The 12,046-nt window shown below is 46.7% G+C and overlaps 1 protein-coding gene across 1 annotated transcript; it reads left to right on the top strand.

Annotated features, from left to right (window-relative positions):
* Positions 1 to 249: 249 nt before the first annotated feature.
* LOC104534665 (protein FAM162A-like) lies at positions 250 to 3,197 on the top strand (the record flags this gene model as incomplete). Its single annotated transcript, XM_010192230.1, has 3 exons — positions 250 to 355; positions 2,332 to 2,440; positions 3,090 to 3,197. Coding segments are annotated over 3 exons (323 nt in total), but the record flags the coding sequence as incomplete, so codon positions are not given.
* Between the last annotated feature and the right edge of the window lie 8,849 nt (positions 3,198 to 12,046).

Below are 12,046 nucleotides of genomic sequence, written 5' to 3'. Positions count from 1 at the left end.
GTTTAAAACCTACGTAAACTAAAGGGGGGCGGGAGCGGAAATTGCAAAATGTGATAAGCTGCACATGTGACAAAGCATCTCACACCAGCTGCTGAGTCTTTTTGACATTAGAAGGCACATTTGGCTCTCACAGGATAGAAAAGTGCCATTCTAAACTTTCATTCCTTTTTCCCCTGTAATAACAGCTTTTTTCCCCTCTTCCTTTCTTTAAGCTTAGCTCATTGTTTTCTTTTATAAAATCTCTTACAGGTTACAAAGCTTTCAAAAATGACAGAAGGCCTACGAGTTTTGATAAAAAAGTGTTAGTATGGGCAGGACGCTTTAAAAAGGAGGAGGACATTCCCAAGCACATATCGTAAGTAGACTATTCTAAAATGATGCTTTTGGATGTGTATGGCTTGAGACTCAAGCCTGCATTACCCAGAATTGTGCTTATGTGCACAATACTGCTTCTTCATGCTGATGGGGTCTGCTGCTACTTGGTGTCCAAAAATAATATGAATTTTTGGAAACACGAACTTACTGTCATGCTCTGTGAAGTAAACTGGATTCACTTGTTTTAGATATCATAAGTTTCAGACTAAGCTGAAGTGTCTTCTGCAAGACAAGTGGCTTTGTAAGTCAGAAGCCACCATGGTAAAGGATCATCCACTTTGGAGTTTTTGCATGCTTTGCTAGTTTTTATTGATTAGCAATTAATGATGCTGCATAATTTTTGAAAAGAAATTGGGGCTATATGCAGCTTTGGTGACAGATATCTGCAATGAGTTCCTCACATCTGGGCTATAGTTTCATCTCCTTGTTGAGGCATTTTGTTAAAGCATTGTCACTCAGTTTTGGAGACTGGATGCTTCCTGACTTTTGACATCCTGGGGGCTCCTCCAGTCAGCCTCCCCCTTGCAGATTTACATAAATCTATGGCTGGGTATGATTTCATGAATGACTCATTGCCACACTGCAGTCTTTCGCAAGCGTGAATTGTTGGATTAATGCTGTGAGTCACTCGTGGAAGGTTTTGGAGGTTTCCCAGCGATGGCTGTGGCTGTTCAGCTGCTTGGGAAGACAACTCCGGATGGTTGGCACAATTGTCCGCTCCAGCTCAGGCTCAGCCTTCCACTGCAGGCAGATGTTTGCGGGGCTATGCTGCAGCAGGACAAGGCTGCAAAGCACCACATGTAGCTGTGATGGGGACGTGGCCACAGACCCAGCCACCAGTTGCTGGACCTCTTTGCTGTGTGTGAGAACTCTCTGTTGCTCTTAGCCAAAATGTCATGCATGTGATTTTATTCCACTGAGGGTGGCATTGTCTGGCCCTGGTGACATGGCCCCAGCATCTCCTGGTGCTGTGCAGCACCCCACGCCCTGCAACACCCAAAAATGGGCCCCCCATAATTCCATTACTGCAATGGAAAGACTTTCCTGTCCATGTCATTCCTCAGGTGTTCACTCTCAAGTGCAGTAGAAGAAGGCAGGAGAGCAGGATTTGTTATTCCTATTGTTACTGATGGCTGTTGGGAGTAGCAATACCCCACCTATAAGGAAGGAAGGTTAAATCATTCCCCCACAGGCTTTTTGAATCCTTTGCTAAGCACTTTATTGGGGTTTAACCCCAGCTGGCAACTAAACATGATGCACCTGATTGCTCACTCTCTGCTGGTGGGATTAATCAGAAGAGTAAAGGTGAGAAAACTCATGAGTTAAGATAAAGACAGCTTAATAGGTAAAGCAAAAGCCACACATACAAGCAAACCTAAACAAGGAATCCATTCACTACTTCTCATCAGCTTGCAGGTGTTCAGCCATCTCCAGGTAAGCAGGGCTCCATCACACGTAACAGTTACTTGGGGAGACTAATGGGGAGACTAGTGCACTCCAAATGTCCCCCGCTTCCTTCTTCTTCCCCCAGGTTTATATTGCTGAGCATGGCCTCACATGGTCTGGAACATCCCTTTGGTCAGATGGGCTCAGCTGTCACTGCTGGGTCCCCTCCCAACTTCTCATGCACCCCCAGCCCCCTTGCTGGTGGAGTGGAGTGAGGAGCAGAAAAGGCCTTGACTGTGTGTAAGCACTGCTCAGCAATAACGAAAACATCCCTGTGTGATCAACACTGTTTCCAGCACAAATCCAAACCACGGCCCCATACCAGCTTCTGTGAAGAAAATTAACTCTATCCCAGTCAAAACCAGCACACACTTGCAGAAAGAGAAGGCTGAAACACATTGGACATTAACAGGCAGTTGCTGAAAGACTTGAGGATTTATTACTCAGCTCCCCATGATCTCATTTCACATGTGCTGCTGCAGGATGGAAACTCTGCTCTGTCCTCCACAGGTCTGAGGTCCTTGACGCAGCAAGGAACAGCGTCAGGATCAAGGTTTGCTACATCATGATTGCGCTGACCTTGCTGGGCTGCTTGGCCATGGTAATCACAGGCAAAGAAGTGAGTATTGTTTCTGGGTGAACTGCTCCACTTAATGTATGGTCTGTGTATGCTCCCTTTGTCAATAAGTGCCTAGGTGACAGATAGGCTTGAGCATAAGTCCATTAAGCAATATTTGCAGAGGATCTGTATTGCCCCATTTTCTGGTGGAGAGATTGGCAGAGGGAAGCACGATTTGATGGCTCGTGTGTTCCTTCTGACCCACTTTGCCATAAACCCTTGCTGTGCAGTGCTCTGTATCATGGTACCTCAGCAAGAGCCCAGTCCAAAGGTTGTGGAGCAGCTCAGACAATGTCAGTGGCACCTGGTCCTGGCCGTCAGGCACTCATGGTCCTGCCCACCTAGCCTGCATGCCACCACGGCCACCAAGAGCTGTGACACTGACTTTGTCCCATCCCTCTGGTGGGGAAGGAAGGTCTCCAGCATGACTTGCATGTCCCAGCACACCTGTAGACAATCTACAGTGTAATCTTCCTGCTAATCAGAGCTGCAAATGCTGAAAATTTGGTAACACAAGGTAACACATTAGCTTCTGTGACTGCAAATTATCAAAAAGTACAGTGAGGTGTCAAAGCAAGTGGTGTAAATATGGGGAAATTTAGTGGTGGGAAATGCGTGCAAGTAATTATTTTCACCATTTCTTTTTAAGGCTGCTAAAAGGGATCACACGCTGCTGAGGATGAATATAGAAAAGAAGGCCAAATGGAGGGCTAAAGAGGAGACGGATCAGGAGGCAGTTGTTGAGAAGCTACAATGATTGGGAACAGATCTATTTTCACAGCAGGAGATAAGTGATTTGCACATGTGGCACATGTACCTGTCCTCATTTAACTCTTCAGAGATTTTTCACTGAAACTCACTCAAGGCAAAGACTTCACTGCTTAAAAACTGCTCCATATGAACTGGGAAGCTCCTGTGGGAAACCCAACAGCTGCTTTCTGTGTCCTCTGATCTTTGGCACAGGGTCCTGCTTAAACACAGGAATCTCTTCTACGCTGGAAGGCATGGGAAGGATGAACGCAGGACTCTCCAGCTCAGGATCAGCTTTCTGTGGTGCTGCTGGTGCTCAGTGAGTCTGTGGGGCTGTCTCCTCACAGCTGAGAAGAATGTAGCTCTATGTCAGGGAGCATCCCATTCTGTGCAAGGCCTGTAGTGCAAACAGCCTTGGCCAAAGTGACCCAGGGCAGAGAGAAAACGAGTCTGAAATATATTTTGCAACCACAAAGAGGCCAGGTATCTCTACCCCTGAGCCTGCTGCCATCGCTGTCCTCCTTCCCTCCCCAGAGCCTTGCAGGTTGCTGTGGCTGGCGAAGAGGGGGGACATGAGCATGAAGAGGGGCTGGGAAGATGGAAGAGCATGAGCAGATTCTGATGACTGATCAAAGGGAGCTTTGGGCAAGAAGAGATGGTGATGATGGAGGGTGGTGGAGTGGGCACGTGGAGTGGTTTGGTTGCTGCAGGACAGCCTGGGGAACCCATGCCTGATGCAGGGAGCCTGGCCTGGAGGCATCTCTAGTCCTCTTGCCCCTTACTGGTTTTGCTTTTTCATCTTCTCCTTCCAGTCATTGTCACAAAAGTTCTCTAGCACTTGCTTAGTTATGATTTCAGTCAGGAGTAATTGTTAGTACATGGTTTGCTAAAACTGGATTGTTTATAATCATTCCTGTTCATTAATTCAGAATAAAACAGCTGCTCAATTACATCTAAAACAAACACATCTCTTCACAGCTTCATTTAAAGTGTCGCCAAGCTCTCTGGGGTTTTTTGTGTCAAAAATCACATCCAGTTATTGCTGATGTGTCAGTACATGAGCAAGCTGTGGGCAAGGACAGGCTGGGGCGTTGGCAGGTGGTCAGCAGTTGTTGGGCTCAGGGACTCCATCTCCTTTGCCTGCGGTCGTTGGGTAGGTCTTTCACTCTGAAAGAAGCACTTTGCTCCCTGTTGCACACCCGTTTAGGGTGAGGAGTGTGTGAGGGGGATGTTACATTGGTCACATTTTGGTGTTTGCAGTCCTTGTTTCCAGCTTACAGACCCATGCAGTACAGTTCACCAAAAGCAATGTCTGCTCCCTGTAGTATTCCTCACAAATCGCATCTCAGGGAAGTGATGATAACGGTGCAGGACAAGCAGAGAATGAACAAGTCTCTGCTGAGAAGGCACTTTTGCCTGCACAGGTAATATGGGCTCTTTCATTTTACGTGACCTGGTTTTCTTGGTACTGCAATAAATCTCAAGAATTACCTGAAGGTTAATATTCTTTTGGGGATAAACTAGAACAGCTCTGGTCAGTCTCCAAGGTTATTTTTTATTTTAAATTCTTAAATGGTTTTCACATGCCCTTTTTAAGAAGGCACATGTAACACTCAAAGGAACCTATTTTGATGTTTGTAAACAAATTCACATCCATGTTCTGAGCTCCTCTGACTTAAGCAAGAAAGGAGATGAACAGAACCATACATAAAGAACAAGCAAATTAATTGTGACTTGTTCCACTCTGCTCTGCACTTCCCTCTGCCAGGGAAAAAAGACTGCTTCAGGTGTGAGCTATTATGAAATCCTCTTAAACAGCCTGGGTCTCTCTTGCCTAGTGCATAAAGCTGCTGCATTAGACATCATCATTAAGAAAAAGGAAAGATCAATTCCTCCTCCCTGAGTCACTGATGATGGGCCACTCCTGAGCAATCAGATGACTTGGGTGCTTCTGGGCTCTCACAGAGCTATGACTGTTATGTAGGGAATAATCCTTTACCAGTCCAGCTACATGATTATGCATTTTAATATCATAATATTCCACCCAAATCGATCACAGTAATCACTGGCTTGCACACTGTGGGTGGTGTAGCACAGCCTTGGCCGGAGCCGTCCCCTGTAGTAATTGGAGGTGCTGGAGGAGGACTTTGCACTGCTGATACCTCTCCAGCACTGGGACTTATCACTGCTTGTTAAAATCGGTTTCCATCTGTGTTTTCAAAGTCCTTTGACTCTCCTCTTGAAAAGCTTCTAATTAACACAGTTTCCTGAATGCATAATTGGCTAATGCTCACCATCCTAGGGTTGTGGGGGTTTTTGATTTTCCCTCCTATCTCTATTGCTTCAGTGTCATGCCTGATCCTCCAGTCATTTAAAAAAAAAAGGTATGGGCATTGTTATTAGTTAGAAGCTATTCTTTCTTTTTAATAACATGCCCTGTATTTCCCCAGCCTGGCCCTGAGGACAATGTAAGAGGCTGGTCTCTCTTGAGGCAGGGATGGAGCTGAGAGCGTGCCGTGTTGCTGTAATTCTCAGCGAGACCAAGGGTGAGTCCTTTCAACTCTCACCTCCTTGTGTACTGTACCTTGAGGAAAGAATGCTCCCCTCCTTGCAGGATTTGTGCCATTTTAATGAACTCCTACATGGAAATGGTTAACAATGTGCTGGTGACTGGTTCCATAGAGATTTGCATTATAATAACAATTACTGGGGAAGCTTTTCCCTAGTACCTGGAGTTGATCTAATTCCGCTTCTATTAAAATCAGTGCTGCAGTTCCTCTTGGCTGTGAATTAAGGTTATCATCGACCATTTTTTGAAGTTTCAGTAATTTCCATGGAGCCAGGCTGCTGTGGGGCAGAGCTGGGTACAACAAGCCTTCTTCTGCCAGTGTGGTGAGATCAAGCTCGTATGGGAGGCTCTGTGCTGTGGGCATTCCAGTGCCTCAGAGAAAAGATGTGAGATAGGAAAGGCTGAGCTCAGGAGATCTCAGTCCCTTCCTTACTCATCTTACTTCCCTTTTTGACCTGTTCATGGGGGTTCTAATGACACTTGATCTCTTTCCATTCATCTGCTCTGTGCAGCTCTTCTCCTGGGGTGCAGCAAAGCTGACGTGATGCTGCACTTGCAAAGGACTTTTCCCTGGATGCAGGTGAAATTTTGCCCTTCAGAAAGATCTCGTTTTAAAGACTTCCCTGTTCTCTCAGCGTTTAGTCTCCCACCAAGCTGGGGAACTGCTGCTTGTTTTAAGGCTGAATGCACCCATCTTCAGTGCCCAGGCATTGGACAACATCTTCAATATGGAATATAAAACGTCCCGTCTCGACTCTTTCCTATGTGTAAGTAGTCACCTCGCAGCTATTGCTTGTAATTGGATTTCTGCTATGTTCAAAACAGCTGAGGTTTCTAACCATTGCTTGATGGGTATCACTGGCTTGCTGGCCAGTTAAGTGATTGACAGTGTAGTGAATTTATTCCTGTATTGAGCGATTTACTGCATTAGTACCCTCTTTATAAACAATCCAAATAGATTTTTTTTTGTTTGTTTTAGCATAGAATCAATAATCTAGTCCTTTTGCAGAAAGAAAGGACGTAAAAGCTTTTCAGACTTTACTGACTACCCTGGAAAATTAAAAATCACAGTGGTTATGCATCAGAAACCTTTTCTTCTCTGTCTGTGCCCAAGGCAGGAGCAGCATGGCCAGCCAGTGGCTGCAAATCTGCTTTTGTTCCTGGGACTGCCAGGGATCTGTTCAAAGGAGCTTCAAGGTTGAAGGTCCCCTCTGCATGAGATGCAACGGTGGTTTGGATCTGTGAAGAGACCTGCTCTCTCTTTCCACAGAGATCTTTCCAGCTTGGAGCAGCCTTGTGCTTTCTTCTTTGCTCAGCATCATCGCAGCAAATAAGTGCTGGGCTGCTCCTGGCCCAGTGGTATCTGAGCTCCTCATGCCCATCGTGATTTCAGAGATGGCTTAAATACCACTCTCCTGTTTGGATTTGGCACGAAGTCATTCTAGCCTAGCAGGAAAGCAAGGGCTATATTTAATAATTTGAATTAATTAATGGTTCATTCATTAATGCATTGAGGTAGCATTGAAACAGTTTTCCATGGTTAAGTATTTTGATGATCGTTAGTGCTGTATGATTTATTGCAAAATCTCTCTGACATATGATGAGCAGGTAGCTCCTGAAGGGCTCTCAAAGGAACTGACTATTTAATTTCTTTGCTCTGTGCCGGATCTGGACACAAAACTCAACACTACCTCAGTCTAGCTGGCTCCACACCTTGTCTGTGCATGGAACAACTTCCTACGTGGAAATCTAAAGCTGGGTTCTGACTCATCCTCTGCAGCACTGTGCTCCTCAGTGAAGGGACCCAAACCCTGAACTATTTGGGCAGGGACTGCTGCTTGCTGGGTATGTGAGGGCTTGCATTGAGAGGAGGTCAGTCTGGAACAGGATTTCATAAGAAAGAGTTGGGCTCACTCATGGCTTAGGTATGCTCTGCAGCGTAAGCAGAGTTATCAGAAACTGCTGGTGAGATTAGACCAGAAAATTGAGGGATTTGCATGCTGGTCTGTAATACACTGATGACGTATGGACCGAGACTTCTTCTAAATGAAATGGAAACCAAAATAGGCCAATGAATTAGTCATATGCTAACTACAATCATTCCTAATCGTTCATGTTTCTGTTTCTGCAGAATGTATGAATGCAAAAGCAACTCATGAGGCGCACTGTGAATTGCACCACCAGCACACCAAACTCCTAGCTCCCCAGTAGCTATTTTCTCATTGTCTAAGCATTGTCCTGCAACAAATTTCTAACAGCAGGGCTATAATCTTCACCAAGGACATACATTAGGGCTGTAAAGATGTCATTAAAGCAGTGCTGCTCCAGGGGGGATGAAACAATCTCCAGAATGGTTTCAGACTGTACTAAGGGGCTGGAGTAAACCTTGAAAGGTAGGCAGTTAAAGATCCCAGCATTTCAGTGCTTTGAGCCCCACGAGAGGGCAATTTTATTTGACAAACAAATCTTACTGCAAAGCAAAAATACAACTATTGCGTGTTGTTCTCTCCCACTCATTTCCCTTTTTCTTCTCCCACGAGCGGCTGTGCAGGTGGCCCTCCCCCAGGGCTGTGAGCTGGGGATTGCTGGGCAGCCACTGCTGTGACACGAGCCCATGCGTGGGCAGTGGGATTCTGTGGGGCTGCCAAGCACCGCATGGCGAAACTCTGCAGAAGTGGGCAAGGAGCTGCCTGTGCAGCTGCGGCATCTCATGTGCCAATTCCCACAGCCTCTCTGTAGCTGCTTATGTTCAGCGTTTGAGGACTTTTTAATCTACTTGCCTCTTGTTGCCTTTCCTGGATGCACCGAGGAGGGATTTTGAGCTCATTTCAGGTGAAGCACAGGGGTCTGTGGACTTCCACTGGTGACAGCTGGATGTGTGAGAGTCTCGTGATGCTGAGAGGACACAGGAGTCCTGTCGAGATGGGCTCTGGGAGGCAAGGAGCGAGCTGCACAGGGTGAGGAACAGAGACAGCTGCTGTGCAGAGGGCACCTTGAATACAGCTCCCAGAGGCAGCTGATTCCCTCCTGGTGTCTTTTGCTCCAGGCCAAACTCTGCCCTGGCAACCTGGGTGCTGTGCAGCAGACAGTGCCATCCTCCCAAAAGCCAGGCTGTGAGAGCCCAGCTGCTCTGGGGGTCCCAGGGCACCATCAGCTCAGCCAGTGCAGGTGAGAGCTGCAGCTCCACCACTCCAGGCTCTCACCTACCCATGGGGTGATGGTGCTGGGGTGCCCAGCCCAGGGGGAAGTGGTGCAGTGCATCAGCCCTGCTGTTGCATCCTTCCTCTTCTCAACCTGCCAGCACAGCCTGTTGCTGTGGTTCATTGTCCTCTAGACTTCCCACAACACATGGACTTTGCAGTGTTTATCAGGTGAGACACTGGCCTTCTTTTTAAGAAGTTCTTAGTGTACAGTGACTAACTTAGGGCTGGTCATCTTTCTGAAGAACTAGGACAGAGCGTTCAGCAGAGCAGCTTGAGCCAATATTTCATTTTGCTTCAATTGGAGCTTTCTCAGAGAGAAAGAATAAAAATAATTTTAAACAAATTTGGCAGAAGTGTGCCTTCACACAAGTCTGAGTCGTGCATCTCCAGATTCACTGTGCATACACAAAGTTATATGCCAGTCTGGAAAATGATTTGCTACATCCCTCAGGTTTTTTCCTGTACACATATATTTACATAAAGGAAAGCAAAATCTCTGCAGTCTACCTTTATCTCAAAAGTAGGTTTCCCTTGAGACAGAGTGAAATAGTGTGGCTCTCTCATCTGAAGGAGGAATGATGTGAATTTTGCTTTCAGCACTGTGGAAAGAAGGTGAAAATTTTGCAATGGGGAGAGGCATTCAGGACTCTTGTTTCCTACTGCTACTGGGGGACCAAACCCTGCCTTCCTTAGCACCCCAAAGACCACCACAAAGGCACCCAGTGCCATGTCAGCCTTTTAGAGCTGGGGAAATCTGCGCCCCTGGGAGCAGGGCTGTCCTTGGGGTGGTATGCCCAAAAGCGGGCTGGCCCTTCATGGGCTTGTTTGTCTTTTAGAGCTGGGAACTTAGAATGAGGGCTGGGGTTTGGGGTTCTGGGAAGAGGTAGCCCATCACCCAGGGGCTTGGAGTTGCTGCTGGGCTCTGTGCAAGACACTGCTGCAGTGGCCAGTCCCTGGGGGACTCCCCTCGGAGCTTTAGGTGGGATAGAGTTATTTTCATTTTCACCAGGATATGTTTACATTTTTTAGCTTTTGTCTTTCAGTCTCTACCTAAACATGTGTTCATAGTTTCTTTTGTTTATATTTTTTTTTCTTTGTGCACAAGAGAAAGGGTGGGAAGCAAAAGCACAGGATTCTCTGGGACAGGTGACCAGGGACAGATGATCCTGGTGTGATCCAGACTGACCAATAAAGATTTATTCTATCTCATAAACATCACATTATACGTTAGGGAGTTTGCTGGAGATGATTCCTTCTTCCTTTGTTTGATCTCTTCCCTTGTTCTTCATGCTGGTGACCCATCTCTGTTCCTAAGGCTCACCCCTCCCTTGTTGCATTTTTGTTGCCGTACGGCCAGTGGCTGGCGTTTTTGGGGTCCGTTTTAGCGGCTGCTGTTTGTGAGCTCAGTATAACTTTGCTTTAGTGTTGTTCCTATTCATGCTGCAGTTCATTAGTATTATTATTATTTCAGTTCGGTTTATTTTAATCATTAAAGAGCCTTTATCTCAACTGATGAGTTCTTTTACTTTTACTCTTCCAATTCTTTTCCCCAATCCACCAGGGAGTGGGGGGAGTTGAGCAAGTGAACTGCATGGTGTTTAGCTGCTTGCCAGGTTAAACCATGACAGATTGCTTTTACACATCAGCCAAGGATCATGACCTGGAAATTAGGACAGCCCCTCCCATGTGCACTTATCAGTCCTCTCATGGAGTCTTGGCTGGGGTCTGGATGCTCTCACATGGCACTTGGTGCCAGCTCAGCACTTCCTGGCTGATATACTCCCTTGCTGTTCTGTATGCAGGCATACTTCTATAAATACCAGTAAAACCATATACTTAACCAATAAAACAGGCATAGGAGCTCTGACATCAAGGCATCAGAACTGTGATGACGGCTCTCTTGGTAACTAACCCTCTGCGTAGGCTGAGCCCTGATGATTTCTAACTTTACAGCTATTACCCTCCATTATCCTACTCGCCGTCTTGCTGCCCTTGCCAGAGTGTGCCCTGTGTCATATGCCAACTTTCAGCCTGTGATTGGTGTCCCCAGCTCCCAAGGACTGTTCCCCGTGGATGCTATGCGACTGAGGCAACTCAGGCGCTCATCAGCTTGTGGTGTCTGGCCAGGTGTTGATGTTATTCACTCAGGTATTGCTGAGCATGGGATGAGCTGTGTTTGCAGCCTGGGCTTTCCCGGCAAACCTAGTTCCCATCAGGAAGTGTTCTGCACTGTGTGCGCTGTTTGTCACGCACAATGTGCATCCTGACTAACAACATACTTATGCATTTTACTGACCGACTCATGTACCACCCGATAAAGCACGTTGCTGAAGGGAAAACCTGTCTGCCTGCTGTAAAACAGTGTGTTTAAATCAATGGCATGCTGTTTATCTGACTCCACGAACGCAGGAGCAGTTTTACAGCTCTGCTCTGCCAGAAACCTAGTCTTTGTTCTGGAGAGGTGTAGGAGCAGGTACTCATGGTCTGAGATGAGAGAGTCAGAAACAAAAGTTCATGTAAACTGTTTTGCGAAGAAGTGCAAACTTCTGCAGTTTTGAACTATGAGCTGTCTGATGCTTAACTTTGAAAGTATAGATCAAGTGCCTTAGAAAAAGGAGGATTGTGTGGTACTCATCTTGGTGTTGCTGATGGGTTTTGTTGATACAGGCAGGGAGTGAAGTGCTGGGCGACCATAAGGTGTGAGGAATGTGGTGCCCATGGCTCCACCCGCTGCCCAAGGGTGCACTTCATGTGCCCCTCAAATTTGCTGCTGTAAAAGTCCTTCCCCATCCTCCTGGCCGGGGTGGCATGGCCAGTACTTATGGGGAGGAGAAGCAGAATTGCTCTGTGGGCTGTGAAAGGGCTGAGCTAAGTGCAATGCAGCCCAACACAGGGTCGGTGGCACATCCCAAACCTCCTCTAAGACTGAGAACATGAAAAAGCCTTGTGAGCCTCTAGACAGAGAGTTTATGAGGGTTTTTTTGTCAGCCCTATGTGCCAGCTGTGCTTCGGCCCTGATTTTGGGCACTATTCTGAACTAGTGCCCTGCCATGAAATCAGGAATTGTGTTCCAAGGCTACATCT

This window comes from Mesitornis unicolor, unplaced genomic scaffold, assembly GCF_000695765.1.
Source record: "Mesitornis unicolor isolate BGI_N332 unplaced genomic scaffold, ASM69576v1 scaffold2239, whole genome shotgun sequence".
Classification (NCBI taxonomy): Eukaryota; Metazoa; Chordata; class Aves; order Mesitornithiformes; family Mesitornithidae; genus Mesitornis; species Mesitornis unicolor.
The sequence above is the reverse complement of the archived record's forward strand: the minus strand, read 5'-3'. Positions and strand labels throughout refer to the sequence as shown.